The following is a 19,040-nucleotide window of genomic DNA, read 5'->3' on the forward strand; positions in this document are numbered from 1 at the left end:
TGTCCCTGGTCTGCTGGGGGGGGCGCGGCTAGTGTGCCCCCCCCAGCAGACCAGGCTTTTGTTTTGGACCCTGGAGCAGAGCAGCTGGGGCGCTGCCGATTGGTCCTGCAGCGCCGCTCTGGGCACTACTGGACCAACCGGGCAGCACCCCAGCTGCTCTGCCCCAGGTCCTGATTCAGCTGCTGCTGGTCAGTTTCAGCAGGGGCTGAATCAGGACGCCTGGGGCAGAGCAGCTGGGATGCTGCTGGGTTGGTCCAGTAGCACCGAGGAGCGGTGGTACTGGAGCAACCCAGCAGCACCCCAGCTGCTCTGCCCCAGGCGTCCCCAAGTCAGCCGCTGCTGAAACTGACCAGCGATGACTACAGGAAGCCCGAGGCAGAGTAGCTCTGCCCCAGGCTTCCTGGAATCAGCGCTGATCAGTTCCAGCAGCAGCTGACTTGGGGATGCCTGGGGTTCTTAAGTTGAATCTGTATGTAAGTCAGAACTGGCGGTCAGTTTCAGCAGCGGCTGAATCTGGATGCCAGTTCCGACTTACATACAGATTCAACTTAAGAACAAACCTACAGTCCCTACCTTGTTCGTAACCCGGGGACTGCCTGTATGCAGTCAACTTGTTTAACTCTTTGCCAGAGTATTCTTTGAAGGCAAAGACTATATAACAGGATTCAAAAAAGAACTAATTTAGTTCATGGAGATAGGTCCAACAATTTCTATTGGCCAGATGGACAGGGAAGAAAACCCACGGCTCACGAGCCACATGCGTCTCTTCCCCCTCAGGGTGTGGCTCACGAAGACCCCCCTGCACTCTCAAAAATGGTCCTCTCATCCCAGCTGCTTGTGCTGACTTGGGTGTGGCCATTAAAGATGGAAGATTAAAGATGGCATCAGGCATTGGGTCCTGAGGTGGCCAAAAAGCCTCTAAACGCATTTTCTTAAAGGGGCAGACCTTTTTTTTTTTTTTTTTGCTTTTCCAAATGCGACCACGGAGTAACAGTTAATTTGAGGGAAGGGTTTTGGATCAGACTACCGCATCTACATATGACAAGTTAAATTGGGCGACCAGCATTTTACAATGGCGATAGGCCATGAATATGCTAATCAAGCGCGGGATATTTAAATCCCGCGCTTCATTAGCAGCTTCGGTATGCTTCATTTGCCTCCATAGTCTGAACTATGTAGACAGACCCACAGAGAACAAGGAATGATTGTACAGGCATAAAAGTGGGATCCAATAGAAGCATGACTTCAAATGTATCCACTTTCCTAGGGGACTTTGAAAGCCATGCAAAAGGGATAATCTTTTCTGAGATGAATTGGACTTCACACAGTTTTCTGCTGACTTCCAAGAATGGCATCCCCTCTTTCTTTTATGTTTGAGTTCAAGAACCTCCTCATGAGGGGCAGAACTATCAGACACTCTGTGAGATTTAAACATTTTGGGTGCATGTGTTATCCTTCCTCAGGCTTCCATGCAGGAGAATTGGCTGAGTCGTATAAAGCAGTGTTTCTCAACCTTTTTTTTTTCTTTATAAAGTACCCCTTTTCAAAAAAAAAAAAAAAAATTATAAGTACCCCCAGTTCCTACAGTTTTCAAGCACACAAAAACTTTTTCTACCATTGCATCACATTTGTTTAAACAAAAGCAGGCGATGAAATTTTTGGGTGTAAAAAGTACAAAAATAATAAAATGCTATAAAACTTAAAAAAAAATCCGTTTTTTCCAAATTTCAGTTGTGTTAATGTACCCTCCAGACTTCTCTCAAGTACCCCTAAGGGTACTCGTGCCACTGGTTGAGAAACACTGGTATAAAGTACTGTACTATATTTGTCCTGTTGAGGTATACATATAAATCTATACTTAATTAATTTAATTGTCATGCTGAAGAAAAGTAATTATTCTAACAATATAGCACAAATAATTATTCTTTTCCTCTAATAACCATAGCCCCCCAAATACATCATAATCTTGACTAAAAACGCAGGACTCTCCTAACAGTTTTTTGCGAGTAGATTTTACTGCTTAGCTTGTAAGCTCTTTGGGGCAGGAACCATCTTTTTATCCTATCTCTTCACAACTCCAAGGACAACGGGGCTGTGGTCCATGACTAGGGCTCCTAGGTGCCATGGCAATGTAAGTAATACATAAATGTAGCTATACTGGCTGTTCTGGTAGGTCACTTAGGTTATGTCTACACAGCTTCTCTCTTCCGCAAAAGCCTATGCAAATAAAGCATGGATTAGCATATTGCTGCACTTCATTTGCATAATTAATTAGGAGCCGTTTTTGCACAAAAATCTCTTGTGCAAAAATGGATTAATTAATTATGCAAATGAAGCACGGCAATATGCTAATCCGTGCTTCATTTGCACAGGCTTTTGCAGAAGAGGGAAGCTGTGTAGTCGTAGCCTAAGTGTAAGAGCATCAAGAAGACTAACTGGTTACAAACACTCGTATCTTGGCTCTTAATAATTTGGTCTGAGATATTGACATTCAGTGTTAAATAAACTGCACTTGGCCCTGCACAAGCCCAGAATTAGGGAAGTGCAAATTATGTTAAAGCCACTTTTACCCTCTGCCTTCTTGAGCTCTGATTCTTATGCTAAACCTCTGAAGAGGCAGGATATACTTTCCTATTTTGTGAGGGGACTATGGGTTTCTTTCTTCCTTTTTTTAAAAAAAAAAGTCTTTTCCTTTCTATTCTTTCTGATTTTTTGCATGTCCAGTGCTATTTATCAGTTGTTGAGATGAATGTTCACATAGAGCTCTCCCCCCAGCAAAAGGGCCTATAACAACAAAACAACTTTCTCTGTAGGAACCATCTAAAAATACATTTACAATATAAAATTCTTACACTTCAGTGTAATTCACCCATTAACACTAGGCGCACTTACAATATATAGTTAGTTTTTTTGTTTGTTTTACAATATCAAATGCATTAAATATATTTAACATAAAACTTTCCAGGACATTTAACAATCACGTCCATTTCCACTATAACAGAAACTTCAGCCTTAGACTATATGATAATACATCATCACATGTGAAAAGATAAACTGTGTTCAGGAACAGGGAGAAAGATTTCACAGAGATTAAAATCACTAGCAGGAACAGTTCTGCTGCATAAGGGGTGGGTTGTCTGTGAGTCGCATGTTCTTTCCAGAACTGCCTCTGGACGGGTCAGACTCTATATTCTCTGACATCTTTTCACAGATTATATCCACTAGGCGCTCAAAGACCTGTCTCACATTGATGTTCTCTTTGGCACTGGTGTCAAAATAATCAAAACCTGTGAAGGAAGGGAAAAATACATTAAAAAAATAAGTCTGATTATAGAAATCATGCTGGAAGTAAGTGTAGTGGTCTGTTTAACACCAACAACTTGTTTTGTATTCATTCGGTAGCCCAGAATCACCAGAAATATAGGACATCTGAATAGACTGAAGCGGTCATGATTCAGGAAGTCTAAGGGGAGAAGCTAACCTTTAACACTGCCATGGCAAAGAGCTTTCTAAGCAGTGCTGATAAGCAGATCCCTACAGCACTGCTCCCTGCTGATCAGAGAGCAGCAAGGTTGGATTTATGTAAAGTTACTGATGATTACAGGTTGCTTTTTTCCTCCCTAGAGTGCCACTGGCATCCTGCACCCATGAAGCAGTCAGCCATAACACCCCCCAGACCAACCTTTCTGCCCACTCAGATCAAATCAAGGAGCATATTCCTTCTTAATTACAAATTTGAATTCTTGCATGAGATTTCTGCATAATGCCTCAGACAAGAGCAGAAAGTCAATGCAGTCCCTACCATTCTTTTTCTTCCCATTCCCAGAAGTCTAAGAGACTAACAATTATTTACAAGAATTAGGTTACATTGGTTCTTGCTGCTCTTATATTGTCTACAACCAGAAGTCAAACTACTACATAAATAATCTACATTGCAATAAATTACAATCCATGGTGATTTGTGTCAGGAGCTGCTTGTAACACTTCATGTCCCATTACTAAACCCCGGGAAAGAAAAGCCCATTTACTGACTAGTTTGCCATCATTCTGTCATTCCCAGTCTCATTTTTTCAATCTGTAAAATAACAAATATGTTTCTAAACGCTTTTATCACTTCAGAATAAATTTTAAAAGGTTCCTCAATTTTAACAGTGCTAATACTGACACTAAGCTATTTGCTGTAACTATGCAGCTTGATTCATTAGACAATTTGAAGAGGTCAACTTTTAAAATTGGTTCTTAGTGAAAATTATATAATCAACAAAAACCAAGAGATTTGAGATAAATAAATCTCTGCTGTCAAGGATACCTCAACTTGTTTGACATACAGACATTGCAGAGTGGATTCCTGAAAGGCACAGAGCAGAAAGACAAAGGTAATTTTAAGCCATTTTCATGGACTGTCCTGAAGCCTAGAATCCTCATAGCACTTGGGTGCTTCTGTGATGGGGGAATTTGCATACACATATTATACTCACAAGAGTTGAGTCTGAAGTTAGCTCAGGAGTCTGCAGTTGATATATTTCATCCAGAGTTATTCAAATATTTTCACAGATGTTGAAGGAAAATATTAATTGAATTTCTGCTTATTACTAAGTAAGGCACTGCTGTAATGGACCAGACCCCATTACATGTGGACCAGTATGCAGTTTTTGACTGTAGTTAGGACTGGATGTATACAGAGGAAAGTTCAAGGAATCACTTATGGCAGCGGTTCCCAACCTTTTTCATACCAGGAACTGGCAAACACATTCAAAAACTGTTGGTGGATCGGCACTGAATATTTGCATGTTCATTAGGGAAATTAATTCATTTGCATATTCAGTATGATAATTTTAAGAGGTCACATATTATTTTACATTGCATCTGTATGCACATGATACATGCAAAATAGTTCTGGTTTTCACTAGTTTTTGGAGAAGTATTTTTATAAGAATAGAGAGCCAAACATTTCTACTAGAATAGAAATATTCCTCCAGCTGGAATACTAAACAATTCACACCTAAGAGCTGCATGTGAAGATAAAGCAAGATAACGGTGCTTTGTTTGGTAAATCTTAGCTTCTCTTTGACTGGGTGATGAAGAGTTAATGATTTCTAAGTAATCAAGTTTGGGTAAAAGTTGTTCATGGGGATTCATATTAAGCAGCTTAAAACAGCACATTTGCTTCAATTTAACTTATGCATGAATTTATGCATGTTTCAGTATTTTTAAAATGGGAGGGAGGAGAACGGGATTGCAGGGGCAGCCATCCATCACATGGCGCTTGTCCCTGCTGGGTGGGGCAGCCACTTTCCACAGAGAGCTTAATCCCGCTGGTTGGGCTTAAGCTGCTCTCACGCAGTCCCGCCAGCGGGGTCGCATAGCGCTAGTAGGGACAACCTCACTGCAGTCCTGGCTCCAGCCACAGCACACCCATCTGCACCTTGCCACTCACCCTGCTGCTGCGTGGGGAAGTGGGCAGGAAGGGAATTCCCTGGGAACTCTCAGGGCAGGCTAAATACAAGCTGGGGGCATGGTCTGGAAATGGGCCATTGCCAGACAGACAGGTGTCTCAGCCTGCCTCTGGTCCGCACACCAGTGGTTGGGAATCGCTGACTTATGGCATAACTCACCCAACAAGGGAATTTTCGCCTAAATTCAGGCATGTCCTGATGCACCAAAGTTCATAATCTTAATATATTCATATTGTAGAATCAATAATTATTGTCCTAAAATATTAAAGGCCTGCTCCTACAAAATTCCCATTCATGATTGAAATCATAGGTAGTGCTAAGGATATAAGATGAGACTCAGATTGTGGGATAACTTGATTAAGCCTTGTCCACAATGAAAGGAAAGGTCACATTTATTGAGTTCCGTTTTTTAGCACCTGATTTTGAAAAGTTGAAGGTGCATGTTCCCACTGTGCACAGGAACTCAACAAAGTTTGAAGTAGTGCATTCCCAGTAGGGTGGCTACCATCAGCTTGAGTGTGATGCATTGTGGGTAACTATCCCACAGTTCCTGCATCCTTTTGCATTCTGAGTTTTGGTCCCAGTGCATGCTGGGACCAAAACTGTGCAGTGGGTGGTTCTGGGTATATGTCAACAGCGTCCTCCCCCACCTCCTGTTTGTAAGCAGTGGCAATCTTTTCATGCCCTTTTCCCCCGACTATCTATGCAGATGCCCTAGCAGCATAAGCATGAAATCCATCGGGGATCCTGTTGAGTATCAAACCATTATGGCAATCATATTAATCATAGTGAGCCTTATGCTAGAGCGTATCCAGTGTCTGCCAGAACAAGGAAGAATCTCAGGAGGCCAAGAACATAGTCTTGCAAAGCACTTGAATTGAGCGACTGGCAAATGCTGCTGGCACTTGATCCTCTGGACACAGTCGAATGCCGGTTCTGGTGCCATGAGACATACACAGACTGGTGGGACTACATAGTGATGCAGAGATGAAATGATCAGCATTGTCCGCAAAACTTTCACATGCATAAGGTCACTTTCATGGGCATTTGCAAATTGCTTTCCCCTACTTGGAGGCACAAGAATACCAGAATAAGACCTACTCTGACAGTGAAGAAGTGAATGGCAATTGCCCTGTAGAATCTTGCAGTGCGAGACAGCTACCCGTCAAATGGGAATCAATTCAAATTGGTGAAATCTATAGCAGGGTCAGTTGTGATCCAAATAGCCAAAACAATCAAAGGCCTGCTGCTACCCAGGGAACTGACTCTATAAAACAAGGAGGAAATAGTGAAGAGCTCAGTCCGCATCTGCTCCCTGTCACTCTGTGTGATTCAGTGAAGACTAGGGATGTAAAATTTCAATTATTTGGCTAATTGAATAGTTGATGCAATTTGCACCAACTCTTCAATTAGTCATTAAGTGCGCTTCTGCCTTTGAAGCATACCAACAGCCCTAGCCCTGTTGCTACACTTCAAAGGCGAAAGCGCTGAGGGGAGCATGGAGCCAGCAGGGACTCAAGCAGCCTCCCACTGACCCAGTGTTCCCTGTGGCGTTTCAAAGCGGCAGCCCATATGGAGCCAGGGGTCAGCAGAGACATTCCTCTGGTAACAGGGAGCTGCTGCATGAGGTACCAGAGGCGTGTCTTGGGAGGAATCCACAGGCTGGCTAGAGAAGCTGGTTGGGTCCTCTCCTAGGCTCACATGTAGCTGCTCATAGAAGTGGCATGTTTGTGGCGATGATCCAGACCATTCATTTGCCTCCTTTGTCTTCTGGTCCAATAGTCTCAGCTCCTTTATTTCCACTTGGCACTGCTGTGTGTCCCTGGTGAATCCTTTCTCTTCCATGCCCTTTGCAATCTTGGCATAGATCGCTGCATTCCTTTTGCTGGTTCTTAGTTCTGCAAGAACAGATTCCTCTTCCCACACAGCAATAAAATCCAAGATCTTCTGCATGTTTCATGTCTGTGACCCTGGGAACTTATGGTCAGGTTGGTTGCTCAGGTGTGCTGCCTGCTCTGAGGTCTGCTCACCATGCTGGCCATACAGGAAATGAAATTTTAAACACCTCCCAGAGACCAAGAACTTCGACTTCCACAGAGCTGTGTCTGCACTACTGTAAAGTTGACCGTGCAAGAGCGATTTTAGTGTTACTCCATGTGAAAAAAAGGAGTTCCGAAACAGACGTCCCTTAAAGCTGTTGGAATAGGTTTGATGGTGTGGGTTCTTTATTTAGAAATTCAACCTCATATGGTTAAGTTTGACCTAAACTCCTAGTTTAGACCAGGCCTAAGATAATCAATGCAGACTCCTCACCAGTGTTCGCTCTCAGCTGCAGGGCAGCACAGCTTCACCGGTGATTAATCAGCCCTGTCCAGTCAGAGGGTCAGGGCTCCATGCAGGGAGTTGACTGACTGGGCAGGGCTGATTAGTCACCTGTGAAGCTGTGCTGGATCTGGCCCCCAAGGCTGGGGGCTCCCCCCCCCAGCATTGGAAAGCCTGTGATGGTGCTCCATGGGACCAGAGCAAACAAAATCTACATGCCTGGGCCCCCCAAGGCTCTGCTGTGTGAGAAGAATGTGGTGAGTGTCTTTCTCCTCCTCAGTTGGGGACTATGTCAGTGAGGGTTTGGTGGGGGAGGGGGTTGCTTTTCACTTGTGTGTGGCCCCCGACTGATTTTTCTGTGGGTTAGCAGCCTTGACCCAAAAAGGTTCCCCGTCCATGACATACATTATCTCAGATTATTTTATTCTATAAAGGATTAGAGAAACACGCATAGGCACAACCTTTACATGAAGCCATTAATATGAAAACAAATAGTTTAAGCAAGCAATAACCAATTAATCAAACAATTTTCCCCTCACAAAATAATTTCAGATAACACTGTACGTAATGCCACCATCAGCACTTAGAAAAGCTGCCTGATAAAACCTGAACTGTTTTAAAATAGACAATATTTCATACATTATGAGGTTTGAGCAAAGTAGAATTGACAGGAGCATCCAGAAGTATAATTAGCTTTTGCTTTCTTCTACCAGTGGGGATATATTTCTTCTTGGTGCATTTGACAAGGTCAGGAATAGGTCAAGAAATGCAAGTGCAGATTGTTCATTAAAGTAGTTTTGTATTGATGTAATCAGTTGGTATGGAGACAACGTACATATTGTGTGTGAGAGGGAATGGACTTTTTTTTGGTGAAGAACTTCTTAGAAAAAATAATAGAAGATGGGATAGTGGCTCAAACAGAACTTGACGTTTGGTTATAATACAGTTAGGCATTATGATCCACATTTTCAATCACTGGAAGCTAAATTACTCTTGAAAAATATGCAAGCACACATGCAAATTCTGTAAAATATGCAGTTGTGAATGTAAGACAGGTATCTGTTTCGCAAAATGTTTGTTTTCAGGCCAAGCTGAATGCTTTCATGTGAGAAAAGGACTATTTACATCTTTTGCAAACTAAACATGTTTATTTCATTAGCACTGTACTTAATAGGCCTTCTGTTTTTCAGTGTTTATTTTTTAGCAATTTTTGAGTTTTATGTGGATATCCAAATGAGATTTCAGGGTTCTCCTTTATTTTAAACTGTAATGTGTAAAATATAGTAAATATATTACTCATTACATTAGTATACACTGTAATGAGTAATCTATTTGTAATATTCCCTAGTGTGCTTTAATACAGGGCTGTTTCATACAACAAAGTGCACTAGGCAACTTTTTTTGAGCACCAGCAGGGTCTACAGGACCAATTAATGCTCAACATATTAGTGCATTTTCCTGCGTGTTCTTCCTTGTTGATTTCACATCCCTCTGTTGACTTTGTATGTAAAGGGACATCCATTGTGTTAGCTTGTTATGCTTAATTTACATCTCTCAACAGGTGAATATACAGGCAGTCCCCGGGTTACATGGATCTGACTTACATCGGATCCCTACTTACAAACGGGGTGAGGCAACCCCGCACTAGCTGCTTCCCCCCAGCAGACCAGGGAGACGCAAAGCTAGCGCTCCCCCCCCCTCCCCCAGCAGACCAGGAAGACACGGAGCGGCTTTTCTCAGCAGACACCTCAGCTTGAGAATAAAGGACTGAGGGAAGTGAGGTGTGGGAGAATAAAACTGAGCTCTGGAGAAATGTTTGGCTAGAGTTTCCCCTACAATATGTACCAGTTCCGACTTACATACAAATTCAACTTAAGAACAAACCTACAGTCCCTATCTTGTACGTAACCCGGGGACTGCCTGTACATTTCTTGTCCAACAAAAACTCTGTTTATCAGCCCTCCCTGAATACAGACTTTAAAACGTATTTTCATTATGCAGGGTAAACACATAACTCTTTATATAGTATCCGTACATACAATTCACTATGATAATAAAGTGTGACCGTGGCTTTAAGACCTCACATGACCTTCTTTGGTGAACATGAAGGTATATACCAGAACCAGGACACTCCTATAAACTGCTTACTAGCTGGCATTAAGGGTTACTTGGGTCACAGTAATTGTTGGATATTTTTACTCCACTTTAAAGAACAATTTATAATCTCTGATAAATTGCAAAAAGAAATCTGATGTAAAAGCAACTAAATCCTGAAAATGACACTATAGAACTCAGCATATAATATTAAAATAGGCCAGCATCATCTTTGCAGCACTGATATTATTACAGTTAGAAGATTTTTTTCATATGCAAGTTAAAAGGAACACATTATAAAGGAAAAGCTTTAACATGTACCTAACTGATCAGCCAAATGTTTACCCTTTTCCAAAGAAATGATTCTTTCATCTTCCATGTCACATTTGTTTCCAACCAGGATGACTTGTGCATTATCCCAGGAATAGGTCTTGATCTGAGTGGCCCTATAGAAGAACAGAGAAAATAGATTCTGTATTGTCAGTAGTGCCAAAAGAGTGTTATAAGTTCATTTATAATGAAAATAAATACTTATAACATTAAACCCAATTCCAATTGTAGATCAGCTGTAGATTAAAAGGTAAATTACCAACCATATATGAGGCAGCAATGCAACATTTTAAAGTATATTAATTATGGTAGATTCAAGGGATCACAATATCTGGTACAATATATGATGAAAAACAACCCAGAACTGTATCACAAATTCAGTGCCTCTGCACAAATAAACTATGCTTAATTTGCCATTGCTGTTATTTTATTTTTATGCATGTTGTTGGAAAGGAAAATGCAATGGATGTAATATTTAGATTTTAGTAAAGTATTTGAAACTATTTCTCATGAATTCATACTTGAAAAACTGAATCATCTTAACTATAGCAGGAAAGCTGTCATCTGGACATCATTTGCTGGGGAAAAGTCAACATGGTTTCTGTAAAGGAAATCATGTCTCGTCAGTCTACTAGAATTCCTTGAGGGGGTCAACAAGCATGTGGACAAGGACATCCAGTGGATATATTGTACTTAGATTTCCAGAAAGCCTTTGACAAGATCCTTCACCAAAGGCTCTTAAGTCAAGTAAGCAGTCACTGAATAAAAGGGAAGATCCTCTCATGGATTGATAACTGATTAAAAAACAAGAAACAAAAGGCAGGAAAAATGGTCAGTTTTCAGAATGGAGGGAGGTATCTAGTGGTGTCCCACAGGGGTCTGTACTGGGACTGATCCTATTCAACATATTCATAAATGATCTGGAGAAAGGGGTAAACAGTGAGGTGGCAAAATTTGCAGATCATACTAAACTGCTTAAGATAGTTAAGTCCAAAGTAGACAGTGAAAAGCTTCAAAAGGATCTCATAAAGCTAGATGACTGTGCAACAAAATGGTAGATGAATTTTAATGTTGATAAATGTAAGGTAATGCAGATTGGAAAATATAATTCCAACTATACATATAAAATGATGACAACTAAATTAGCTGTTACCACTCAAGAGAGAGAGCTTGGAGTCGTTGTGAATAGTTCTCTGACATCATACACTCAATGTGCAGCAGTAATTAAAACAGACAACAGAATGTTAGGAATTATTTAAAAAGGGATAGAAAATAAGAGAATATCATATAGCCTTTATATAAATCCATGGTATACCCACATCTTGAATACTGCATGCAGATGTGTTTGCCTCATCTCAAAAAAGATATCATGGCACTGGAAAAAGTTCAGAAAAGGGCAACAAAAATTATTAGGGGCATGGAACAGGCGCCCTATGAGGAGAGATTAATAAGAATGGGACTTTTCATCTTTGAAAAGAGTGTACTAAGGGTATGACAGAAGTGTATAAAACCATGACGGATGTGGAGAAAGTAGATAAGGAAATTTATTTATTGCTCCCAGAAAACACAAGAACTATGAGTCACCGAATGAAATTAATAGGTTGTAGGTTTAAAACAAATGCAAGGAATGCTTCGTCAACCTGTGGAATTCTTTGCCAGAGGTTGTCGTGAAAGCTAGGACTTTAACAGAGTTCAGAAAAGAGCTAGATAAATTCGTAGAGGACAGGTCCATCAATGGCTATTAGCCAGGATGAGCAAGAATGGTGTCCCTAGCTTCTGTTTGTCAGAAGCTGGGAATGGGTGACAGAGGATGGATCAGTTGATGATTACCTGTTCTGTTAATTTTTTTGGGGCACCTAGCATTGGCCACTGTCAGAAGACAAGATATTGAACTAGATGGACCATTTGTCTGATCCAGTATGGTCATTCTTACATTCTTATGTTAAATGCTGGCTAGAAACCTCTACAAAAAGTAAAGATAAAAAAAAGTATCAAATTAGGGCAAAACACAGTTTAGTGAAAGATGAGCTCACATATATAGTTTGGCTAAGGAATGTCTAACAAAGCAATGAGCAGACACAACAACAGTCTGCAAGTATCTGAATACTGTTAACTACAAGGATTGAGGAATTGTTTAGTGTGATTCATGGGGGATCAACTATAGGAATAGGATAAATGTAGACTGAATATCCAAATTTAAAATGTCTAAAGCACCATATGGCTTTGTATGTGGTGGCATGGAAATGGAGTTTCTGAGGAGTCTAAAATGTTAGGTTTGATGACGCTTATACAATACTGCATATATGCTGAAATTGCTGAGATGTTAATATGAACTTAACTACTGAATTTCCATGGTTTTCAGTGAGGCTATGTTTAGACTACAGAGTTTTTCCGGGATACCAGAGGAATCCTGGAAAAACTCTGCCACATCTGCCTGCTCTTCCAACATTTTTTGTGGGAGAGCAGATGCGCTCTTTCGGAAGCCCTGTTTTCCTTGTGCCACGAGGAAGAAGGGCTCTTCCGAAAGAGGAAGTTTTTTCCAAAATTTGGCCCAGTGTAGGCAGACCAAATTTCAGAAAAGCCTCTTCTGACAAAACTATCAGAAAAAGGTACGCAAATTGCACTCTGCAATTTGCGTACCTTTTTCTGATAAAAAGCGGCAATCTAGACATAGCCTGAGTGCATTGATGGAAAATGCACGTGCACAATCTTAGCTATAAGCTAACTAAGGCTACATCTACATTACAGTGGGGATTGATGCTCTGAGCTTGATCCACCAGTGGTCAATTTAGCAGATCAAGTGAAGTCCTGCCACATTGACCACAGATTGCTCAGCAGTTGACTCCTGAACTGTACTTCCAACAAGAAGAGTAAAGTTGTCAGCAGAGTTTCTTCCATCGACTCTCCTCGGTGCAGTCCCTATGGTAACTCAACCTAAGGTATGTCGACTCTAGCTAAGTTTTTCATGTAGCTGGAGTTGAATTACTTAGTCGACATTCTGAGTAGTGGGAACAAGTCTGAGTAGTGGGAACAAGACTAAGTCTATAGCTGCACTTACAATGGCGCAGCTGTGCTGCAGCAACTGCACCATAGTAAGGGGCACTGTGTAGCCACTCCTTATTACCAGGAGAGAGTTCTTCCAGCAACAACATAAAACCACCTACATTGAGGAGTGGTAGCTTCATCACCTGGAGCCACGAAGTGCTGTTTTTTCATACCCCTGAGTGACAAAAGTTTTAGTGACAAAAATGCCAGTGTAGACATAACCTAAGAGTTTCAGGTTGGAAGATGATGTTTAATGGCAGTCAAATTTTATGGATCAAATCTTAGCCTTAGACAACATGTGTATTGTCCCAAATCCCAAATCTAGGGGAGGGCAAAATTATGTTGAGTCTTTATCTTAACTCCCCAAATCAATGGATTTAACTCTTTGCAAACCCTCCACACACTGAGCTGCAGAGAAACTTGGCAATCCGGTTGGGGTAGGCACAGATAAATAACCATTACAATAAAAAAAATTAAGAGAAGGGAGTCCTTAAGTTTTATTTTTAAGGTTATATTCACCTGAAGAATTGTGATTTTCAAGAGAACTGAGCATCCAGCAGCTCCCACAGGATACAGAACAGGATACAGACTAAACAAAATAATTTTACTGCTTTTGACATGAGTCATTAGCCAATATTCAAGACCTTGGCAATTGTTTCCATTAGGAGGAGAAACTAAGGCAAAGTCAGGTGTTTCTTTGATGCATCCTGTTTATTTACAAAAAATGTACACAAAAGCTTTTGTTCCTGAACAAAGGAGAATCAATTAGCAGGAAATATTTTCTTTGCTCACAGTTTCAAGCCTCTTGTTAGCCAGCACTCTACCAAAAAGCTGTAGCTTGTTTTCAGGGTTACGCTACAAGTGCTTCTCTGATTGTCTCTGTGGTTTCCTCACAACCTTCCATGTACATTGTAGTGTTTCTCTTGCTTCTCTTTGGGTACATCGACACTGCTTTCTTAAATCAGGTTAGGTAACTTGCAGTTAGTTAACTAAGGATAACCTTGCAAAGATGGCATGGCAATTTGGCTCTCAACCTGGGTTAAGTATCAGAGAGGTAGCTGTGTTAGTCTGAATCTGCAAAAGCGGTGAGGAGTCCTGTGGCACCTTATAGACTAACCGAAGTGTTGGAGCATAAGCTTTCGTGGGCAAAGACCCACTTCATCAGATGCATGTAGTGGAAATTTCCAGAGGCAGGTAAAATATGCAGGCGAGAATCAGGCTAGAGATGACGAGGTGGATCCAATCAGGGAGGATGAGGCCCACTTCTAGTAGCTGATCTGGAGGTGTGAATACCAAGAGAGGAGAAGCTGCTTTTGTAGTGAGCTAGCCATTCACAGTCTTTGTTTAATCCTGAGCTGATTGTGTCAAACTTGAAGATGAACTGTAGCTCAGCAGTTGTGCTGTGTCTTCACTATTGTTACTCTGAGGCTATGTCTAGACTGCAGTCTTCTTGTGCAAGAAGCTTTTATCGGAAGAGATATTCTGCCAAAACGTCTTGCGCAAGAGCGCGTCCACACTGCAAAAGCGCATCGAAAAAGTGATGTGCTTTTGCAAAAGAGAGCATCTAAACTGCTTTCATATCCCCTACTCATAATTCCGGTCATCTGAAGAAGTGGGCTGTGCCCACGAAAGCTCATGATACCATCTACGTGTTTTGTTAGTTTATAAAGTCCTACCAGACCATTTGTTGTTTTTTTCTGTAACAGACTAACTCGGCTAACCCCTGAAGCTCTCAAACTGCATGGTCGCTCTTGAAAGTAAGCTCTGATTGCTATGCACAGAATGGCCACCAGAGTACCTGTGCTTTTTCCTCTTTCCTCTTTTTGCGCAAAAAACTCCTCTTCCCCATCCACACACACTTTTTGCAAAAGAGCTCTTTCGCAAAAAGGCGTTCTTCCTCACAGAATGAGGAATACCTACGCCGGAAAAACCCCTCAGTTCTTTCGATTTGTGTGTGCAAAACCTCACTGGAGGAAAAAACTCTGTAATGTAGACGTAGTCTCAGTTAGCTAGCACTAGGGTACCTAACCTGAATTAAGAACACAGAGTTTATCTGCAGAGTAGACATATCTTTAAATGCACACACACACACACACACACACACACATACCTGCCACAAAAATACTGAGCCCCCCTGTGTTTTCATTCAGACTCCACTGAATCCCCTCTCTCCCACAGCTCTGATTCTTAACCAGCCTGGTCAGTGGCCTATTTTAGGTGATGGCTCCTGCAGTTTCAGCTGTCTATTCCATGAAGGAGCTGAATTACTTCTTACATTTACACCAGTGAAGAGGGTCGGGTACATCCAACCATTTCAGCAAAGTTTCACCCAACCCCATTTTCCAGCATTGTCAGGTTAGCCAAAAGGGAGCCAGGATTCTACCCAAATTATTATTTGTTTAATTTACTTAAATTGTTCTCCCTTTAACAACACGGGGCTTGATTCATTCAGCTTCTGATTCACAAAGAACCACCAATACTGAGTCAGTCTTGATCATTTTAATTAGTTGTGAGCAGCCCACTCGCTTCTCCCTCTGAAATGTCAATTACATTATTCCATGAGTATCTGTGAAGCAGAGGTTCATTTTATTGTGAAAATTGCCTTAAATAAATAAACAGCACATTTTATTTTAGATAATTAAATTAGTCTAAACAAAGGCCTTCTTGAGTACAGGCTGATTTTTTAAAATGCAAAAATTAAGCAGAATTATGTATTTTGAAGCTAGCACATTTCCTAGCCTGTATGGTGAAATTAACACCTGTGGTTTGTGTTTACTCTTTACTAACACGATCTTTTCCTCTCTTAATATGTTGCAGGCTGTTTTAAGTCTTTTTTTCCTTGTATTCTGTGTTTGTTCAGCTGATTCCTACCGGCAACATATTTTTCATAGATGATTAATAGTTAAAAGGATGGCCAGCCTGAGGGTCTAGCAAAAAGGACAGATATATGAATGCAGTGCCTTAGGGGAGACTTACTGGAGTTTACCAAGTGCTTTGTTCTTGCATCTGGCTAATAGTACTAAGAAAGGCAATATTCTCAAACCATATAATTTTTTATTATAAGATCCACAACTTTTCAGAAGCATTCTCAGAAAAATGCTATATCCAAGATGGAGAATATATCTCCAGGAACTGCTAGCAAATAGAATTATTGTGGAATCATACATTCTGTATGTCTTCCCCAAAGCAGTGGCCAGGCAGAAAAACAGTAAAATAAGAATGTGGCTAGAATACAGGAACTTAAATAGATGCACTAAGATTGATCAGTATATCACGCCTTCTGTACAAGATGCTTTATGCTGCTGGCAAGGGAGTGAGTGGTTTTCCAATGCAGAACCTTCATAATGATTATCAGATCTCATTGGGACAAGATGTTAAAGACAAGACAACTATTATCTGCTCCATGGGCTTCTGTCACTTTGAGCATGTGCCCCAACGACCCTCTGGAGCACTTATAGTATTTCAGCATTTCATGGAGAAAATTGTGGGATTTTGCTATCGTCTACTGTACTTGAATGACCCCATTGGGAGAATTCTGGAGGACCGGACAGAAAATGCCAGACCAGCGAGAAGCCTATGAACTGAAGCTATCAACTCATAAATGCCAATTCTCCAGAACATTAGTCAAGTATGTGGGACATAACTGCAAGAAGGTGCAAGTAAAGACCTTGATAAAATTCAGGCTCCTACTACATGGCTCTGTCCATGAAATTATAGAGTTCAAGACTTTTCTAAGATTTTAGTGGATACTAACACAGATGCATGAAGAATTACCCTATCATCGTCAAACCACTGAATGACATCAACTGGAGATACCAGCCCAGCAAGAAAAAAATGAAATACAAGACAAAGCACACACAAAAAAGGCTGCAAGTTGCATTATGATCCCTTAAAATCTGTTGGGAATTGATTCCAACTAGGCTTACAGCTGCCAGCCTTGGTCACCAAAACCCATGAGAAATAGCAGAAGCCCCATTCCTTCTGTTTGGCACTCCAAGGCAGATGTCTTTATGCTTGATGATCTCTTGCTAAAGTTTGATGTGTTCAAGTGTAAGCAGAGGGAGGGGACAGCATATCCACACTGCAAATTAAGTCAACCTAACTTACATCAGTGTACAGCCACCATAGTTATACAGACCTATGGACAGGAGGAGGAGTGGGGAGGCAAAGAGGACAACACAGAGGACAGAAGCAGAAAGGAATGGACTCCAATAAAGTCTTGCCTACCCAGCACCTTGGGACGTATTCATAAGGAGACTGGAGGGGAATTAGGTGGACTTCTGACTCTGTTACTGGAAGGAAGCTGATATTTTACAATATTTGCATGTCTGTTATGTTGCTATGGTTTCCCAAATATAGACCTGTGCTCCCTTTCTTCTAATGAAGCTTTCATTACTCTATACCAGTCCCGGATTGTTTGCAAGTGGCAGAAGTTCTACCTCTTAAAGGCACCCAGATAGGGTTGCCAGGTGTCCGGTTTTCACCTGGACAATCCAGTATCTGTGGCCCCTGTCCAGTAAAAAACTCCAGAAAATACTGGACATGTAAAATGTATGGTATTTTCTGTTTTTCTCAGATGGAAGGCCGGCGGGGACACTTTTCCTCTGCTGCGTCTGGTGGGGCGGGGGCGGGGGGAGAGGGGTGCAGGAATTTAAAAGCGCAGTGACTTTTTTTTTTCTTTTTTTTTTTAAACTTTGCTCCCCGCTATGTTCGGGATTTTTTGTGAAAATATCTGGCAACGCTACACCCAGAAAGGGTTTGTTTAATTTTCTCATGTTTCTGGGTGGGATCTCAAGACGGTTTATTTGTCATAAGGGACTCCTAAATATATTGAAGCCAGCCTTTTTTGATGCCACTAACAACCTGATAGAAGAGTTACATGTGTAGACACATTTCAGTTTAACTTAATCCATTTTGAACAGGTTTACACTAAACTGCACCAGTCAAACAATTAAATTGATTAGAAAATACACCTTTACTAGTACTGGTACAAGGTAGAGTGTAGATGAGAGCTGAGAAAGGACTTCAGAAATTGGCACATAGGCTCTAGAGGACTGATAAGATATCTAAATCCAGCTCCCTGGCATGCTGCATTGTTTCTTATTATGTGATGGTTTTCTATTTTTCTTAGCACACCGATGCTAATCTTTGATTTGCATGCATGCCGACACGCGCGCACGCACACACTTATACACACACACTTTACCATGCAAAGACCATAAACATGCATCAGAACAGCTCATTTTGAAAGTCTTTCACATTTTGTTTTTGGCATGGAATACCCTGAATATAAAAAAAATCCCTTGTCCAGAGCCCTACACATCCACAGGTGTCCATTTTTGCAGCTTGTGGCTCATACGCAGATACACATTTTGTATTCACGCAGGGGCCTGCAACACACACTCACATGAACAGAATGGCTGTCACCCAGCTCTCAGGCTCCAGCTCACCTCTCTGAATCAATGGGGAGGCAACTGTCTGCTGGGGCATTCTGGGAGTTGTAATCCCCAGCTTGCTCAGGTGGAGGAGGTAAACTACAGCTCCCAGAAAGGAGCACAACTATGTGCTCCTGCACAGTGAGCCAAGGGCCATTTTGAAAGAGACGCTGTACTTTAAATTAGCAGGCACTGTGAGGGCCGTAGTTGTCACTGCTATCTGTTCTGGCCAGGTCTGTGTGTGTAAGAGTCACTGCAGCTATGTAGGGTGTCCAAAGCTCCTACTGAAAAGTAGTGCTGTATATGAGAGCTCAGGATTCTAGCCTCCCTCCCCAGAGTGGGGAAGGTGGTGTGGGGA

The 19,040-nt window shown here is 41.4% G+C and overlaps 1 protein-coding gene across 2 annotated transcripts in view; it reads right to left on the bottom strand.

Moving 5' to 3' along the window:
- Window positions 1-2,372: 2,372 nt before the first annotated feature.
- The window catches only part of RAB3B (RAB3B, member RAS oncogene family), a 156,664-nt gene continuing 139,996 nt past the window's right edge, over window positions 2,373-19,040 (bottom strand). For both annotated transcript variants that reach the window (XM_075935966.1, XM_075935967.1), the window contains 2 exons: window positions 10,194-10,318; window positions 2,373-3,287 (listed from right to left, as the gene is read on the bottom strand). In XM_075935966.1, the coding sequence (XP_075792081.1) occupies window positions 3,100-3,287; window positions 10,194-10,318 (313 nt within the window). In that variant the 3' untranslated portion in view covers window positions 2,373-3,099. The remainder of the gene's footprint in view (window positions 3,288-10,193; window positions 10,319-19,040) is intronic.

Source organism: Pelodiscus sinensis, chromosome 9 (assembly GCF_049634645.1).
Source record: "Pelodiscus sinensis isolate JC-2024 chromosome 9, ASM4963464v1, whole genome shotgun sequence".
In the NCBI taxonomy this organism is placed as follows: Eukaryota; Metazoa; Chordata; order Testudines; family Trionychidae; genus Pelodiscus; species Pelodiscus sinensis.